At 40.6% G+C, this 19,276-nt stretch overlaps 1 protein-coding gene across 4 annotated transcripts in view; it reads right to left on the minus strand.

Annotated features, from left to right (window-relative positions):
* Positions 1-1,119: 1,119 nt before the first annotated feature.
* The window catches only part of ldlrap1b (low density lipoprotein receptor adaptor protein 1b), a 37,260-nt gene continuing 19,103 nt past the window's right edge, over positions 1,120-19,276 (minus strand). Inside the window, exons 4-10 of one of the 4 annotated variants that reach the window (XM_022192435.2) lie at positions 15,781-15,895; positions 12,730-12,802; positions 8,574-8,669; positions 5,675-5,769; positions 5,208-5,242; positions 3,300-3,331; positions 1,120-2,578 (exon numbers count right to left, since the gene is read on the minus strand). In XM_022192435.2, the coding sequence (XP_022048127.1) occupies positions 2,532-2,578; positions 3,300-3,331; positions 5,208-5,242; positions 5,675-5,769; positions 8,574-8,669; positions 12,730-12,802; positions 15,781-15,895 (493 nt within the window). In that variant the 3' untranslated portion in view covers positions 1,120-2,531. Of the gene's footprint in view, positions 2,579-3,299; positions 3,332-5,207; positions 5,243-5,635; positions 5,770-8,573; positions 8,670-12,729; positions 12,803-15,780; positions 15,896-19,276 lie in introns of all 4 variants that reach the window. The other 3 variants (XM_022192434.2, XM_022192433.2, XM_022192432.2) reach the window with 3 other exon arrangements.

A 19,276-nucleotide genomic window follows, 5' to 3' on the forward strand; every position in this document is an offset into this window, starting at 1 on the left:
ATCTTTGTTATACATTCTATGCTCAGGACCCACACTTCTAGGACCATATGCTTCTTCTAGGGCCACACGTTTAGAGCCTTTTGTTCAAGACAGTACCACCTATAGATAATCACTAAAGTGCACTACAGTAGTTACATTTTTAAAGACTTATTTCACTCAAAATATACTCATGATTTAAAGATTTATTTGAGCAGTATTACACACTATTTCATGTCCAAGCACCTGTAATTGGAAAGACTTTTCCCACCCAAATAGTCTTTTTTTATCTAATAAGTTAAGGTATGAACGGTTTATTACATCCAAAATACTACTTCTTACAATAATAATGGTAACTTGGTTTGATCAGGCTTGCGTTTGGACAAATGGTGTAATTAACACATTTATGTCATTATCAGGTTAAAAAAAAGGTGGAATCATATGTAATGGCCTTTGTGGTGTCTAGATCTCAAGCAGGACAGTTTGAAAGGTTGGAAAGAGGCAGAATATATCACAGTATTTCAGTTGATGACTTGCCAGCAACAATTTGATCCAAACCCACTAGATTTTGAACGTCCTGTTACCAAACTAAGAAACCTTGTCACGTGTATCGTCTGTGGAGCCGTAACCTCATAAAACACTACATGAAATCTGACGCTGCTTCACTAATCACCAGTAAGTGTAACTGAAGATCTAAGAAAACATTAAGGAGCAATCAAACTGGTCTTCTAAAACTTGCAAATATTATGTCTGAGTGAGAAGCACAGCTCATGTGAAATCAAGTTTCATAAGCACTGTCTGGCTTTGAGTAAAATAAATCGAGTGGGATCTTCACTGCCCAACTGCTGTCATAAATCCATTTTGTTTGTGATAAATACAGTATGGATGGGTTCAACTAATGACTAGGTACATTTTGTATTCATTTACCTATTATTTTCTTACTTGATTGGGTCTTTAGTCTACTAATAAAACAGGAATAGTTTAACATCTTAAAGCACAAACTGACATCTTTATACAATTGTTGTCTGGAAGCTATACAATTAAAAGAATATCAAACTGAACAAGTAACAAATCCTCACAGTAGAGAAACAGAAACAGTCAACAGTTGATCTGAGTTTGATTTTGGAATAACGAGCATAGACGAACACAATTAGATTTTTATTGAAATTTATGTAAATTAGTGAATTAAATTAAATTCATACATAAATGCCAAAAATAACACTGGGAACCATCCCTGGAAAATAAACTAACAAGTCAATGTAACATAATTTAACATATGGTGGTAGCGTGCCGATGAACACCATCATCCTCTTGAACTTTGTGTTTTGTTTTACAACTACAAATCTGATCTGATTAATGAGGCTTGGTGACACAAAGAAAAAGTGACACCAAAAAACTCACAATCTCCCTCCATGTTGCTACCCACGTCTGGTTTTTGAGCCACAGTGGAAAATAAGTCGGGCTTCCTTACTGAAAGTTCTCTATAGTATTAATAAATTGTGAGATGCGGCATTGTCATCAATATAGCAACTGAAGAAGCATAATGACTCCAATGACTCAAAGTTGTGAGACAGCTTTGCACAGTTCAAGAGGAAGAGTGACTAGAGGCACTGTATACAAGCCTAAATAATGAGTTTGATACTTGCAGACATTAAATTCCCTTAGATGAAATGTGTGCTTTCAAAGATGGATGAATGCTGAGTGCAAAAATAGATTTTTGCAATAGAAAAAAAAAATAAGATTGTCGCTTTGTTCTCATCCATTTTTCACACAAACACTCTCTGACCAACACATCCACACACTTTTTAAAGCTTTTGTTGCCCATCAAAATGCTGAAGTCTTGAAGCACATAGGTAGTAACTTGACTGTTTTACCCAACACAGGACCTGGTGCATTGGTGACCTTCACCAGTGAGTTTCCCTCTTATCCAGTTACATTTCTGCATCAATAAGTATATAAAATAATTAACAGCACCCTTGTTCACCTTTACCTCACTATGAAGTGTTCCAAACTCGACTCACATCACAATTCCCATGCCTCATTTTATTCTCCACATCCACACACACATACTTTCTTTAACGCAGTGTACACAAGCACATACCACAAACACATTACCAACAGTGAATAGTTAAACAGACACAAAAAAGAAAGTAACACACTGACTGTAACAAACATTAAGTGACTGCATGTTTTTCATAGAAAAGGGATAAACTAGTTTGTATTGCTTTGGCCTGGTCTGTGAGCAGCCTGCTCATGTTGTCCTTCTCTGGTCGTGTGGATGCAGAAGCATCAGAGAGCCACTAGACTGCAGCAGTAGGAGGACTTGGCAGCAGGGAGGAGGTGGGAAACCTCACTGATGTCACCAGTGTCTGTCTTGTCACTTCAGTTTCCAACCATGTTTTACCACCGTTTCTCCTCATCTTTCCCTGGTTTTCCCTTCTTGGCAGAGGCTTCGCATTAGAACCCAAAAGTGTCTTTTTGTGCAGTGAAGTCTGTCTCCTCTTGGTCCCATTTGCCTGGGGACAGGCACTCTTCAGTATTGAAGTCCTGAGGGTTCACCCCAATGTCCAGGACCTGGGGGTTAGTGCGAGACTCAGCGAGTCTGGAGGAACAAAGGAAAACACATATTTTATCATGATCCACTATAAAGGTTTCATATCATCAACATTACTGTTATTATTAAAGAGGATACTTTAAAAATAGCTTGTAAACCATGATTGGTACATTGTGTGCAGAATGTATGAACATAAAAATGAACATCATATTTGTAATGACAAGATCATGACTGAAAAAAAGCAAAGCCACATGAGGCCAGACGTAGAACTAAAATGATTCTCATTTAACCATGAGAGCGAAACATGAGACTGCCCTAATTCACATACAAAATGCGGATTTTGTTGTGTAAACATGTTAGACCTGCATGTGAACACACACCACTTTCACTCCATCTCTCATTCAGTGTCATGGTTCTAACAGAGTGCAAAGTGGATGGATGTAAGCAAAGATTCATACAACATTTGTGATGAGGACGTGGACACAGTGGAGGAAACATCAGGTTCTGTGGCAGAGAGACTTTTTTTTTGCCATGTTAGAACTGTGAAATGGTAAAGAGAGGGCAGCTCCCCCCTTACTGTATCGTACAGCAGGCTGAACAAAGGTTCTGAGCTATGTTAATGGAAATGTCATTGACACAACATAAACTACACGTGTTTTAATTAACCAGGTTGAACACTGATATCCACACATATGAGCAGGCTTGAATAGTGGGTTGACTCGGGGAGAATGAGGTGAAAGTCACAATATCCAGTGGATGATATTGTTACCTGAGTAGGATTCAAAGCTATCCAGACTGCGGCTGGGGGTGCAAAGGAAACATCACAAGTCAGGTAACATTTAAACTCGGAACTCTTCTGAGCTGCCTCATTACTGTACGAGTGCATACATTTATGTGGCCACTGTTAGACTTTATGTGCAAAGGCCTATAGTTGAGCTACAGAAGACTGAAACCTAAGGACTGATCACAACCTTAACATAGACCTATCTTTCTCTTCACCAAAAAAAAAAAAAAAAAAAAAAAGCGTTGTATTTCACCATCAACAGGCATGTCAGAGAATGAAGACAATCCGCTCAGCCAGCAGATGGCAGTGCAGACTCTCCAATAGCACCAAAAACTATCTCCGTCAACATATTCCTATAAATAATGTATGCAACATATTTATCTGCTGTTTACACTTCAAAATGCAGTGACAAAATTGCACATGTAAGAATTTAAATGTCTCAAAAATAAGGAGATGCACTGAATTGTTTGTAGTGTTGCGAATTTACATGATCTATAGCATGTTGAGCGGAACACAAAGCCCTAGTGGCCGTAAACAAATATAGTGGTGCATAATCTGTCACTAACAATGCAGTCTTAAATAAGCTTCATATGGTGCATGTGTTTCACAAACTTAAAATTTGTTCATAAGTTTGACTCTCTGCTGCTCAGTTTTCTTATCAGAAAAAAATGAAATTGCAGAATTGTAGTCAGAAAACAAAGTGATTTAAAGACACATATTACTCATCTATGAACAAGCCATTAATCTGGAGCTTATTTCAATCCTCACACAAAAGCTGTATACAGTACACAACAGATTATACAAACATTGTCATCCAATAACATCCTCATTCACACATTCACAAATTGTCTCTAATTTTCTCTTCTGCTCTCACCCCGACATCAACCAGCACAATCAGTCTGTCCTCACCAGCAAAGATGTCAACCTGGCCCTTGGGCTCCTGAATTTTCATCAGTGACAGAAAGCAAGCGGATGCGTTTCTGCTTACGCTGGGAGCATCCTCATTAATCACAGAGTGGTAGACTAACGGCGTTAAGGCGTAATTACAGGGTGTGCAGCCAAATAATCATCTGATAACAGGGCTAAAATGGCCTCTTCGTGCTTGATTACAGAGACAGTGAAGTCCTTTCTGCCTCCAATAAATGAAAGTGAGAGAATAACGGGCACACTGTTGAATTAGCAGAGGAAATGGAAAGCAGAGCCAGAGGAAATAAATACACTAATAATAAAGGGTTGAATGAGTCTTTATGGCAGTCCAAAACAAATAGCTGTAAACATTTGCACTGTGCAACCTGACAGCAGACCACCACAGCTTATCTGAGTGTTGCCGATACAGACTAAATTGAAACATTAATCACAGTGGACTCCAGCTCCATTCTGATTAGTTTGTTGAAGGCACAGACAGGGTTTAAGGAATTCCAATTAGCACAGACAATGGAGTATCCCATCAACCTTGAACTTGCAGACCTCAATGTTTCCTGGATCTTTGTCTTTATGTTGTTATTCCACTACATGGATAGTACTGAAAATGTGTACCACACAGCAAATAAGTAATTCTCTTTTTGGGTTTGGGACTTTAATGCCAAGCAGCAGAAATTTGTAATCACAGGCTTCCTGACCTCATATGAAATCAGTGTGGGGGCCTGACACCATGGTAAAAGTAGCCTGCAAAAGCAGCATGATTCAGGGTGGGTGCCAGCAGTGCCAGGGCGTGTAAACTGAGCCTGTCTCCTGGATGGGAAAGTGCAGCGGGTTGAGCCAAGCCGAGAGAGAGGCAGTGTTTATTATGAGAGCGGCCCAAACTGCAGGCAGCTTTTCTCAGAACAGCAGCATGTGTGGCTGTTTAGCAGAGGCCGAGCTTTAAGGAATACTCAAATTCACGTTTGTCCTCACCTTGAGAAAGCCTCGTCCAGACCATCCTCCAGTTCCTGCCGAACACAGCACACATTTAGGTTAAAGATTAAGTTGTTAATTTATCATGAAATGATAACTAAACTGTGCATATTTATGAGATGTCCATACACTCACTCACACATGCATACTGTTCTACAGCCTTGGGAGGTTAAGCTAAGTCACTTGCAGCCCCACACCCTCTGCAGCTATGTGACCATTAGATAAGGCCAGTTCTGTTCAATGGGCTATTGTCTACCGTGACGTAGCAGCAGTGCAGCTGCAGAATCTGCTCCTTAAATACAACAGGTACAGTACATCACCAGGCACTTTGACCATTTATTCAGTGGTTCCTGCATGGCATTCTTCTCTCCCCGTCTTATCAAGCCTAAACAGCTGAAACTTACTGGCCAACCCGACTCTTGTCTTACCCATACAGTATTGTTGTTCTCTGTTGCGTGATTATGCACCATAAAGGGATCCGATTCAGACTGCTTTGTTCCTGAGTGGACCAGCGCCGCGTTGGCTCCCTCGGCCAAGTCCAGAAGTCTCCCCGTGGCAACCTCTACAAATCAAACAACGCAAAACAAGCACAGTTTTAAAACCGTTAAATATAATCGCCTTAAAATTCACATGTAAATTCCCACAGTCATTTAATTCTAATTATTTTCCATTTCCACAAAACATCAATGTTGGTAACAAGAAAAGAACAAAGTGATAATAAAGATAAATTTATTCTATATAGCCATATGATCAGCACCTGTGATTATCATACTCTCATGCAACAGTAAGAAGGATGCATGTAGAAAGTCCATGAGGCTATTCTATTCATTATTAAGTCTCAAATGTATATCATCATTTCAGCCATCTGTGAGCAGTCACTTTGTGATACGTGAGCATGGAATAACCCTATGACTTGCTCTCCTAACTGTGGTGACACTGCTGAGCTGTAATGGCCTCTCCTGATGATGAATGTGTGTCAATAATGTGTGCCAATGCTAATTTCTGTTCAGTCGCTAGGCTAATGTTCTCCACTGAGAACAGTAAAAATTTCAATAACTCTTCAAACGCAAGAACAACATGAATCTGTTATCAACTCCCTTCGATCACAAAACTTGACTCTCCTAAACTGACCTTTTTTACTAGTTTTTATGTTCTTTAAAGAGAGGCTCACACACAACTGAGTCAGCATGCAATAATGCTTTCATTCCAGCTCTCCTTTCTGTCAACACTGGCTTAAAGGCATTTAGACGACTCTGCTGTTATGAAGAAGGCAATATTGTGGGATTGTCATTCACAGGGAAAGAGAGGATCAAGGCTCATCTGATGGTAATGCTCTCCAATTTAACAGCTTCAGTATTTGCTGGGATGGAAGTGGGCCTATAGGAACAAACACACAGCTGGCACATTTAACTAGAGCTGCAACCATTTAATCAACTAACTGATAAAAAAAAAATACTCTTAACAGGCAACTAGTCTGCTAATTGGTTTATTTTTTCAAGCAAAAATACAACATTTGGTGTTTCCAGCTTTTAAAATGTCATTTTGTCAATTATGGCATTAAATGAAGTGTCATTCCATTTTGGACTGTTGATCTGCAAAAAAAAAACAGAAATTTAAATATGTCACTTTGGGCTGTGGGAAACTGGGATTTGTATGTCTTCATGCTGGCTCGCTAATTATAACTTCATTGATGTTTCATAGGGTAAAATAATGAAGTGATGACATTTTATCTCGTCTGGACAGGCACAGACTTAAACTGCGACAACATTGGTTTGCGGAGGCTTACAACAGAAGGATTTAACAACAGTTAGGTATATTTTCATATTGTACAGAATAATTAGTGAATGAATTGAGAAAATAACAATTAGATCAACAGAGGAGGAAAATAACTGTTAGTTGCAGCTCTCCTAGCAAGTAAAATACTCCTCCAATAATCAGTTAACAAGGAAGTGCCGTTTATATTCTGAAGCCACTGTAAGTGGTCTGGCACTGGGACAGAGTTGAAGGTATCATGTCTCCTGAATAAAGCTGACTCACCTCTGACAATATCACTGATCCTGAGAGTCTCTCAGACTCAGCGGCATGCCATCCGATCAGCCAAAGTGAAGGGCAGACACATGTAACCTTCTCATAGCTCTAAAGCTCTCTTCTTTTGGGCTGACATTAAAACCCTGTGTCAGGACATGGTTGCTCAGTCCATTTCAAAAGAAACTCAAAAGCTTCCACAGTACTATATATTACTCTGCTGTGCAATTACACCAATTTACAATATAGCAATCTAGTCCACTGGCAGCTAAATGACCCATCAAATGGTCAACAGGATAATGTTTGTCCAAAAATGCACACCAAGCCTCTCTCCTAGAAAAATCTGTTTTCAAGTCCTGCTTTGCAGATTCTTCTTACAGAGGATCATCCTCAAAATGTATGTCTGCCATGAAATGCTGCACATTCAGGGCCATGGCCCCAAATAAAGTGTCAGAACAGATTTAGAGAGAGAGATCTCTCTGGCTGGAGGCCACCTGGCTGAGCAGAGGGGGAAGCTCAGTATAAAGCTGATGTTTTTAGATGTTTTTAGACTTGCCTGCAAAAAAAACAAAACACCATTTGAAACCTCCAATACCAAAAGGATCAGGGAAAATGCTAACGCTGGCCTTTGGCATTGAAAATGCGACAGAAAATGACACAAAACAAATAACACAACAAAAAAGCACAATGGGAATGAACAAAGTGTACAGGCATTGTTCCACTGACAAATGGATGTTACTCATCTAAATCTTTCTAAGACTGTGGACAATGCATGGAACTAATAATGCCTTAAGGTTTTCTGGCTCAGTGGATGTCAACAACATGTTTAGGCATGACCCCTGTCCAAAACGCTATAATCTTCAGAAATCTGAACGAACAATGGGGTCATAGAAAATGCGGGGCTCTTTCGTGTTTTTTTTACACAAACAGGGCTGTAATTGTGCTTTCAGAGTCAGACAGAATACTGTGGACTGTTTGCCCACACTATAATAACAGCACTCTGTTGTCATAAAATGTCAAGGGAACTGCTGAGCCAAGATTTGTTTTCATGGATCCACAAAAACAGCAACTGGGCGTTAATGTTTTCAAATTAAAGAGGCCATCATCATTACTATTATCATCCATAATCATCTAAAAATGTCATTTGTGGTTCACTGTAATGATCTTAGTGAGACATAATAATCAAGAAAATGCAGACTGTTGTCAGCTGACCTGCAGCCTCAATATAGGGCAACCTTTGACAAGTGGCTGAATACTCTTCCTTCCCCTGAGGCTATGATTGTTGTGACAGAGGGTGAGAGAGAGAGCAAGAAAGACGTGATGATGGGTGACATGACTCACCTCCTCCCTTCAGGCTGCCCAGGCTGGCCGAGCTGTCCGACGGGGGGTTGCTGGCGCCTTCCCCGTCTGAACCTGACTTTACTCGCTTCTCTTTCTCTGTATACAACAACACACAGGGTAGAGGAAGATGAAAAAGAAAAGAGAGTGGTCACTGAAGAGAAGCGAGGTGCGATTCAGGAACTTGTAACCACGGTGTGAGTGCACTTGCCGTGCATTGCTAAAGGAACTGTTATTTTTCTAGCAGCTGAAAATGTGGGTATTAAATGTTTCGCCAACCAAGCATACAATGTAATGGGTGTAAACAAATTAGCGGCAGAAAATTGGCAGATAAGGCTGAGACCGTTACTCAAGCCATCTGCCAGTTGAAACTTACTATAGAGGACCTAACTAGGCTTCAAAGATTGTTACATACTTCACACAGCCGTAAGTGTCGTCACTGCAGCAGTTTAACAGAATAAGGATGTCATCCGAGTCAGACGGACACGTAGCTCTGCTCACTCCAAACACTCACCTATTGAGAAGTTTTTCCACAGAGTGCAGGTCAAAAAGTGCGATTGAGAACAGCTTTCATCAGACTTCCTGCACTACACTGCTCTGTTAAACTGAGTCTATCAGAGCAGTTTCAGAGCCTGTAATTATCAGGCAATTCAGAAATGCATCCAGGAACTGCAAAAAAAAAAAACCTAGGACTAAATAGACTTTACTTCAGAGTGGGACCAATTTATTAATCGTCCTTTCATCAAAGAACAAGACTATGTGTGCGAGAGTTTCACTCACCAATGTAGAATTTATGATGCTGCATTGAAGTTCCCTGTCACAGTCATTAGACACAGGTAAAATTTAATAAGCAGGAAATGGGTAGTAAAAATTATTTTGGTAGTCTACTACAGTTGTATATGCAAAAGTATGGTGAACATTAATTGAAATGATATTACAACGGACTGGAATTGTTACAGTAAACTAAGTATTTAATTAAATTTAAGCTGTCCAAAATTCGACTCAGCTGTACCCCATTCAACCACATTATTTCACATTTCCTATGAGTGTTGCTGCACATTGCACATATTGCATAAGAACATGTTGCAAATCCTCCACGTGCTGAAGCACACCACTTCACGAAAATCTCTCCTCCTATATGTAATTCAGCTTTCAACTACACTCTCCAGGAGTAGTGGTCCACATAATAAAATTAGTTATTTTTGTGAAGTCACTCGGCCTTAGAAAATGTTCTGTAACAACATGAAAACAAAATATACTGTTACATTGAAACATCTTTTGAATATTGCAACTTTATTTTCAAAAATAAACTACTCACGAAAGTAGTATTGCATTCATTATACAGCTAAAATTTAGTTATGTGTTGAAGTAAGTTTTAGTCTGCTCCCAATGAGCACCCTCATTGGGAGCACAGTGACCTTCAAAATGTGATCTTTTTCCTTCAAAAGTTTTTGTGGACAGAAACAACAGTGCTGCACAGTCTAGTCACACATTTGCCGTTACAATAAACATTTTTAAAAAATCATGAAACACTATGACACATTACAAAGACATCCGTCTCCGCAGGGGTAGCATGAACTTTGTTTTGACTCACAGTCCCAAAAGTAAGACCAAAAGTATTACTCTGAGACTTTCTGCCTCGTGAGTGATTTTCTACACCGACATGCTTGATAAATACAGGTCCAGATGTTTTTAATGACTATGTTTTCTGAGTGTAGTCAAAAGCACACTCTGAAAACATCCATCTATGCCTTACCTAAAACTATCATTTTCCCTGACATGAATGGTAAGCAGATGCTCAAGCAAATCAGGAATTCACACACAAAAACCCCAACATCTTCTGTGTCACTGTGATAACTCCTTGCAGGGCTAAGATGCTGACCCACTGTAACTCAACTCTGTGGCTGGACATGAACTGTCCATTTCTGTCTATGCTAACAAGATCTGCTTTCAGCAAGGCGAAGTTGTTTTTTTTTTTTTAATATTTCATCACCATTTCCCATGTGTCGAGGCAGCTTAGTGATGGCAGTGTGAAACATTTCCCTGAGCACCTGCTTTCCCCATGGCCTTTCTCGTGTGCAGTTTTCAGTCTGACTAGAGTAGCAAGCTCCTACTAAACATGGAACCAACTTATATGTCACTTCAAAGCTTGCTTTAGTTTATAGTGAATATTCTATGAGCACAGATTTATGAAGAGAGATGGGAGCTGTAATATACAGAGGAATGTGGGTCAGGAATGTGTGGTGCACTGTGAAGAACCACTGTGGGTGGTGAAGGAGAGTTTGTAAAAAAAAACAAGCAAACGATACAGACATACAGTGGAAACCCTCTTTTCTGCCATCCTGATCCTTCGGGGGTCTTGTAACTTCAATGAAACTGACTCAAAGAGATCTTTTTCTTCCTTCCATCTCTCGTTCTTGTTCTGTGTCACAAGAGAACACTACAACTTCTTTATGAGAAATACTGTTTCTTTCCCCTCCATAACCCCCTAGCAGAAAAGGGAGAACTACGAGTAAAGAAACTGTCAAATTAAACTGGCTACTATGGCTGCCTAGAAAACGTGGGGAAGAGGAGAGGTGAACACTGGTGAAAGAAGAAAAGAGAGATGAGTGTGTAGGGGGAAAAGAGTGAGGTTAAAATGTGAGAGGGCGGTCTGCACTAAAATATTCAAATCAGAAGCATATTAAAAAACAACAACAAATGAGGAGGCGTGAGGCAAGGAGTCTGTAGCCTTGATCTTGAGAAAAAAAAATAATCCCACCCTAAAATGGAAATGTGTCCACATTAAAACATTCCAAAGCAACACAGTAGTAGAAGAAGAGGAATGGGGTAGAAATGTGGCAAGAAAGAAAGAGGCGGTTGGAATTTCCATACACTGCAAGCGTGTGAATAAATAAGCGTGTCTTCGCATGAGACAGGATCAATGGCACTGACACTGAATCTGTCAGGGGGCTGAGCTCCCACTGACACACGCACACTATCATTTTCCTTTCTCTCTTTACACACTTGGTATCCCCACACCCCTCTCTGCCCCGCCTTTCATGCTTTCTTGCCCTCTCTTCTCCTGATTCCCATCCCCCTCCGCCACTCTCCTCATCTCCACTCCTTACAATAAACAAAAGGGGGTACTGGAAGGAGGATGGCGAGGGTTAAAAAAAAAAAGAAGCAAAACTCAGCAGCGGTGTACATAAGGAGGCTGCAGGTGCCAAACAAGACAGAAAGCTACAACTGATAATCACAAAATTCAAAGAATACCTACAAGGGAGCATACTTGTAGAGATGAGGAGGATGACTGGGGGTGGCCATGCGGAAACCAATATTATGCAGCAGGAATTTCTCACTTACATTGGAGTCATACATGCAGTAAATTACATGCATGTTCTGCTGAGCTATACGAAAGAATGAGCTCTTTACGTGCGACACTATCCTTACACAGCACTTTCACTGCCTGCTGTGTCCATGGTTGTGCGTGAACATGCACACGGTTGCTTATCTCCTGTGGACCCCACTACTGAAAATGTTCACAATTTCAAAGCAGTTGAAAGCTTTGACAAAAATCAGAAAAATATATACCGTACGTAATGAGTAGTATGTAGTTAAGATAAAAGAAATTGAGAGAAGTCCCCAGTTTCCCCACATTTGAGTCACAAGATCACAGCAAAAGCAACTAAAGATTTACTCCAGTCAGTCTGCCTCTGCCCCAGGCTAACCTTAATTCCTCTGCACCCCTCCCCATGTCAATACCTAGATGAGTTGTTAACCATGACGGAGTTGCCTGTAATAAAGAGGCGCCACTAAACTGAAACAGGTCTCAGCTTTCTGAGTGATGATTTAACCACTGTGGAGGGAATTAATGGGAACATTCCTGTATGTTTAAATGTGTGTGAGAGCAGTGACTGACAGGAGTTGCCAAACAGTTTCCCAGTATTTCACAGGACCTCTTGAGAGGGTGTCAAGGGCACGATCAGAAAGACCAGAAAAAATGTATGGTTTTGTTTTATCTGGGAAATTTCAAGATGAAAGGCAGGATTCTTGTAACAAGGAAGATAAAGAATTGGTACAGTAAGAGTAGAAAATAACAATGAGTAGGAGAGGAAAGATGAGAGAAATGTTTTCACTCATCCGTCACACTCTGGTCGTCGGGGGCAACCATGCGTACCTTCCTTGGCAGCCTGCCAGAATTCAAACGCCACTCTGAACGCCTGAGCCACCGTTAGGGTTACCGCCTGAGCCTGTTGGGAAATAGGCAAAGAAACAGACAAGAGCGGGAAATGAATAATACCCATATGCATCTCATCCACAGGAAGGAAAATCCAGGAGGGCTGAGATACGAACAGGAACTGACCACCAACTCAAGAAAGAATTTCTTCACAGATACATGAAGAGAAGGAAGAGAAACCCGTGGACTCCATGACAAGTTGTTTACGTAACTGGGAGGATACGTGGCCCTTTGGCCACAACTAAATTATTGAGGGGAAGGAAGAGGAGGGAGTGGCTCATCATTCAGCAAACCTCCAGGGATGGGGAGAATGCCAGAAGAGGGTTGACAGCCTCCTCGCCCTTCATGCTCTCACTCCCTTCTTTCTACTGACTTAAAATTTGGACATTTACATGAATACAAATAAAGTGTGACTTTTAGCAGCAGTGCAGCTGTGCTTAGGTCTCTTTGCAATATATTGCATTCGTGTAAAATGTTTTTCATGGACTGACAGGAGCACAAACTGAATATAACACCTGAATGTGGAATCTTGTTGCATCAAAATTCTGATCGTGGAAATGCAGCTAGCATGTCTGATCTAATTAACCCATACACTCACTTATATATAGCCAGTGATATTAACAGAATAGTTCAACATGTTTTGGAAAGACCCTTATTCACTTACTAAAACTCTTCTCTGCTAAATGCTACTAGTGTGAGTTCCTGACAAGTACACTCCCCTCCAAAAGCATTGGAACAGTGATGCCAATTCTTCTATTTGTGCTGTAGACTGAAAACATTTGGGTTTGACATCAAACGATGAACATGAGACAACAGATCAGCATTTATTTCCAGGTATTTACATCTGGATTACATACACAATTTAGAAGATAGCATTATTTGTAACCGAACATCAAATATTTAGTTGAGCAAAAGTATTGAAACAGACTTAAAATAGATTAAAGTGAATAAGACTTAATATTAAGTAGCAAATCCTTTGCTTGCAATACCTACATCAAGTCTGTGACCCGCTGACATCACCAAACTTTTGCATTCTTAGTTTGTGAGGCTTTTCCAGGCTTTCACCGCAGCTTCTTTCAGCTGTTTGTTTTGTTTTGAGGTGATACTCCTTTCATCTTCTCTTTAACAAGTACAATGTAGCTCTAGATGGTGTAAGTCTAAAACCTTTCATTTCCTTCCCCTGATGAACTCCTTTGTTGTTTTGGCAGTGTGTTTTGGGTCATTATCTTGCTGCATGATGAAGTATCTCCCATTAAGTTTGGTTGCATATTTCTTTAAACTGGCAGACAAAATGTTTCTGTAGACTTCTGACTTCATTTTGCTGCTGTCATCGTGTGTCACATCATCAATGAAGATTAAAGAGCCCGTCCCAGAAGAAGCCATGCAAGCCCAAGCCATGACATTACCTCCACTGTGTTGCAGATGAGCTTGTGTGTTTGCGATCAAGAGTAGATCCTTTCTTTCTCCAAACTTTAGACTTTCCATCACTTTGGTAAAGGTTCATCTTTGTCTTATCAGTCCATTAAACTTTGTCCCAGAATTTTTGAGGGTCATCTCTGTACTTTATGGCAAATTCCAGCCTGGCCTTCCTGTTCTTCTTGCTAATGACTGGTTTGCACCTGCTGGTGCAGACTTTTGTATCTTTGTTCATGAGGTCTTCTGCCAACAGCAGATTGTGATACCGTCACTCATGTCCTCTGAAAGTTGTTGCTGATGTCACTAACAGTTGCTTTAAGGTCTTTCTTGATAGCTCTCACAATGTCTCTGTCATCCACTTTTCAACCGCGCGGCGGCGGAGGTGCGGTAGTGGCAGCGGCAGCGGCTTGTGACACAGACGGCCCGAAAATTCGGATCCGTTTTCATTTTTAGAAAGTTCTGGCCAACATTTCCTGATGACAGATTGAACCCAGTGTAAACCGACCTTCGTTGCCTTCGTTTTGTCTTCAGTAGAGGTCTTCGGCATCTTGTCTTGTGTTTATGCAACGAAGTGAAGCGCGATGTCAGAGTCGGCAGCCACCCGGCCATTCGGGTGGTGTTTACAAACACGAATGGAGGAGCCGAAATGAGCCGAAGAACACGGCGGGATGAGCCGAAATGGGCCGGAAGAGACGAGCTCCGAATATTTTCGTCTGGGGGGAGGAGGGAGTGATCACATAGACATATGTGTATATGTTATAGACATATGTGTATATGTTTATGTGATTACACGAGGAGATGAGCCGATACGTGCCGATGTGGGCCGAAGGCGGAGGGAAGACAGTAACGCGGCATATTCTTTCCGCCTGGTAACGTCTGACGGGGGGGGTGGCAGGGCGAATATTCGGATACCAAATTAATATCCGGATAGTGCCGTAGCGAACAAATATCCGGATATTCGGGATATTCGGGTCCAGCCCTAGTTCCAATACTTTCTGCTCACATGAAAAGTGGGTGGGTTCAAACAAAAGGTGCTATCTTCTAAGTTGTGTACCAGATGCAGATATAAATATCTGGAAATAAAAGCTGGAATCTTGATCTCTTGTCTCATATTCACTACTCGATGTGAAACTCAAATATTTTCAGCCTCACTGTTTCAATACTTTTGGAGGGGAGTGTGTCTACAACTCATACATGCCATTTCCTCTCCCACTGCTTTTGGCCAAAACCCTTGGGCAAATCTTGCTGTTAAATCTTGCTGGGCAGATCCTGGTCTGCCCACACCCATAGTTGTGCTGGTAGCACAACTAGTTTTTGTTAACTTCAGACAGAGCTTTTCAGTTTTGTTGCAAAGCAAAGCTTTGAGAGACATTTCAATCTTCTCATCTTTGTCTCAGCAAGAAAACATATTTTCCCTAATGTTAACATACTCCTATAATTTATAAATTAGGAATAGGTATGACAGTAAAAATGTTCAACTCACACAAATACCTTGTTAGATTACTTTGTGTAAGTCTACTTGTGCACACAGGTGGTGTCTCAGAGACACATGATTACAAAAACTCATTTACTCACCATTTTTCTCTTAGAGCAGAGGAAGGCATGACACTCTAGAGTCTCGTTGTGTTGGCTCTGGACAATGTAGGCAAACACTTTGTCATGCATCTTGTCCGCAGTGCAATATGATATTCTGAAACAACCACACACACAGATGCAATGACTTAAAAAAAACATAATACTTTATGAACCCGTCACAGATCAAGTAGGGCGATTGTGAAACTTTATCTGCACTAAGCCCTTAAGCTTGTCCAGCAATCTGATTTAAACGGTTCAGTCTAGCATTTTCTTAATCTATTAAAAAAAACTCTGTCATTCTGAAAGCCAGCTGCGCTCGCAATCTCAGCACTGTTCAAGTGATCAAATACACAGCCCTGCAATGAGCAGGTACAGAGCTGAACAATGTCGTGAGTTTGAACAGAACACATGCACAGTGGACATCTGTGCTGTTCCAAAGACATGCCATTCCTTTCAGTTACTACATCACACACCCACTGTGTCCACCCGTGGCACACACAGTATTCAAAATTACAGCTTTTAGATTGGGACTGGTCCCTGTAAAAGTAAATAAAAAGACACAGACAGAAGTGATTGTTCCTTTCTTTTTGTGGTATGGAAGGTCATCTTGATGGGAGATTCCTCTGTGTCGGGTGTGAGAGGTATCAGTCTTGCTTGTCAGTCTCAGGTGCAGAGTAGGCTTTTAAATTACACCATAATGCTCTACAAATAGCTTTTCTCCATTATTTGATCATGATGCCATTACTTTAGTACCAAAGCGATGAGCACACTAGCCAGTTGGGGAGGGATACCCAAAACGATGGAGGGAGGCTATAATGAATGTCTGCCATCTGTCCTTTCTTTCTCCTTCACGCACCAACACTGTGCTCTAACTTTACTGTGGAAGAGTCACACACTCTGTTAACTAATGACTAAGCATTATAAGGTGCAGAATGATTACATAAATATATAAAAGTAAGGGAGCAAAAGTTTGGTGAGGAGAATAATCACAGCTGTGGTCTGCACAACACAGAAGAGATTTATGGGCGAGTGTTTGGGCGTTGGGGAAATTGGGTGTCTAGGCAGATCCATTTCTTTTATTGGCCTTTCATTTTCTTAGCAGATGTCTCAGGAGCAGAGCTCCAGTGAGGTGCGAGATACAACCAGCTGCTTTATGTCTCCGCGTCATCTTGGAGGTCACAGCTGGACACACCTAATGCAATCAGCTTTTTAATCGCTATAAACTATCCAGTTCATATTCTTCAAATAAAAGAATATAAAATTAGTTCAGCATTATATTGGCGACACATTTCAAAACAGGGGCTTAGTGTTGACATTTGTAAAAATTGTAGCTGGACGCAGCAGTCTGGAGGTTTTCAGACAGTGAACTACACTTTTCAACTTGAGAATTAAACAGGGAGGAGCAGAGAGAGATATCAGAAAAAGAACCTGTGTGAATGGATAATGGCAAGTGCTGGCTAGAGGTAACATACTGATGTGAACACACAGAATTCACATATATTATGGGTGGTAATACAGAGTAACTCATGACACGATACTGTCGCGATAGATTGCTCACAAGAACAATGTAGTGAGTATCGCAGTATCGATTGTGCAATACTTGATACATTGCAAGACAATTATCTATGATATATTTCAATCTGTGCAATTAAGAAAAAACATCTCTAAAAAGTCCAAAAGCAGAAATTATTACACACTACAGTGCTGTGCCAGTGTTTGTGTAATATCATTATTATTCAATTTTAGGCATGTATTTATTCAGTTTGTTCTCCGATTTGCTTTCCCAACTGCCTGTCATTTTGTCACTATGAGTTTCTACTTGTTCATATAAGCGCCACTAGAAGTAGGAATGATGCAAGACTCTGGTAAGTCAAAATGGATGTTGGAATCAGTTTAGACTGCGTGCAAGTTGAAATAAAAATAGGAGGAAATTAAATTATATATATTGCAGTGACATATTTTGTCCCACCTCGAATACACATATTTTGCTCAATGTGAAGAACACTTTTTCAGGACATCCTTATCTCACTGGTATCCACTGTAAATGAACATCCATCCATCTGCTTAGAAATCACAAAAACATTTCATAAGAATCATGACAATTGTTTTTAATCAGTCATTCAGTATAGCTGTGTGTATATCCACATCCATTACAAGCATAAACTCTAGATGCCTCATTTTACATACTTTTAAAGACTCGAATTTCCCCACAGAAATGCAAACAAATACAAACAAAAAGAAAAACAGGGCTCATTTATGGAGTACAGCATTCACTGAATACACAGCAACATGATGTTTCCTGTTGACTTCCCCAAAACCATTCTTTCCTTTTTTTTTTTTTGGTATTTTTTGTTTCTGGGCCACTGGTCAGACAAAACATGCAAATTGAAAAAAGGCTTAAGGAGGCTTTTTCCATATTTTCCTGATATTTTAAAGACCAAATAAAGAATTGATATTAATGTGTTTTGATGTACTTACAGCTTGCAGCAAACCATCTTCTTAATTCAATTTTGTCTTAGGCTAAAGCAATGACATCTGTCACTTTCCTTACTCCTTCCTTTGATGGACATCCGTGAAAATGTTACTCAAGTTTAGTTTGAAAAAAAAAAATCCCAAGAGACTACGTTTTTAATATAGACAAAGTGGATGTTGAACTTTACTTAGCACAGCTGGGTTGCTCAGTGACAAGCAATGCAAAATTGAACAGGTAAGAAGACTGAAACTTTACTTCAAAATAGCTGAGCATCCCAAGGTGACACGGGGAAGCTGGAAACATGTAGCCTAGCCATGCTACACCCATGTTTCTGACGACACAAGGGTCTAGGGAAGCTCGACAGGGAGGGAGGCGGGCTAAAAGGTTGTCTATCAAATCCCTCTGCAGCAATTGGGTAGGTATACAACCAATCAACGCAACGAATAGGCCGACGTAGTTCCGAGAGCACCGGCGGATTGTGGCTAAGTCCCATTAGCTTCCCAACCAGCGGAGCCAACTGGTATATTAAGGATTTGCCATATCCCGTCGGCATAAGTCCAAATACGTCTTTCTTCTCAATGAAACACTTCAGTGCCGTCCTTTGTTTATCTTTCAAGTTGAATTTTAGCTTCAAATCTTTAAGGGCTGTGGCCAAAGCCGAGTCGAAAGATAACTGTTTATTGTGTGCTGGTTGTTTCTGTCAGAATCGTCGCGCCTCTGTCGTCACTTAGTTACGCCCGCCTTCTGACTCAACACTTCATGGTGATTGGTCCGGCCAGTTTTAGGAGAATCCAGCCTCGAGCCTTATGGAGGGTAACTAGACCCACCGTGGCAGAGAATTAAATTCGCTGCCGTGGGTTGTCTAGCGCAGCTAGGCCAGGAAACATGGTCAGTGAAGACAACCTGTCAATAAAACTGTTCTAGGATACCTTAAGAGGACTGCCAACGATTGGAACTTCGTCCTCAATCTGCCATGTTTTAGAGGAAATTATTCAACATAAGCCTAGTCATGCTTGGAAAAAG

This window comes from Acanthochromis polyacanthus, chromosome 1, assembly GCF_021347895.1.
Source record: "Acanthochromis polyacanthus isolate Apoly-LR-REF ecotype Palm Island chromosome 1, KAUST_Apoly_ChrSc, whole genome shotgun sequence".
NCBI classification, from domain to species: domain Eukaryota; kingdom Metazoa; phylum Chordata; class Actinopteri; family Pomacentridae; genus Acanthochromis; species Acanthochromis polyacanthus.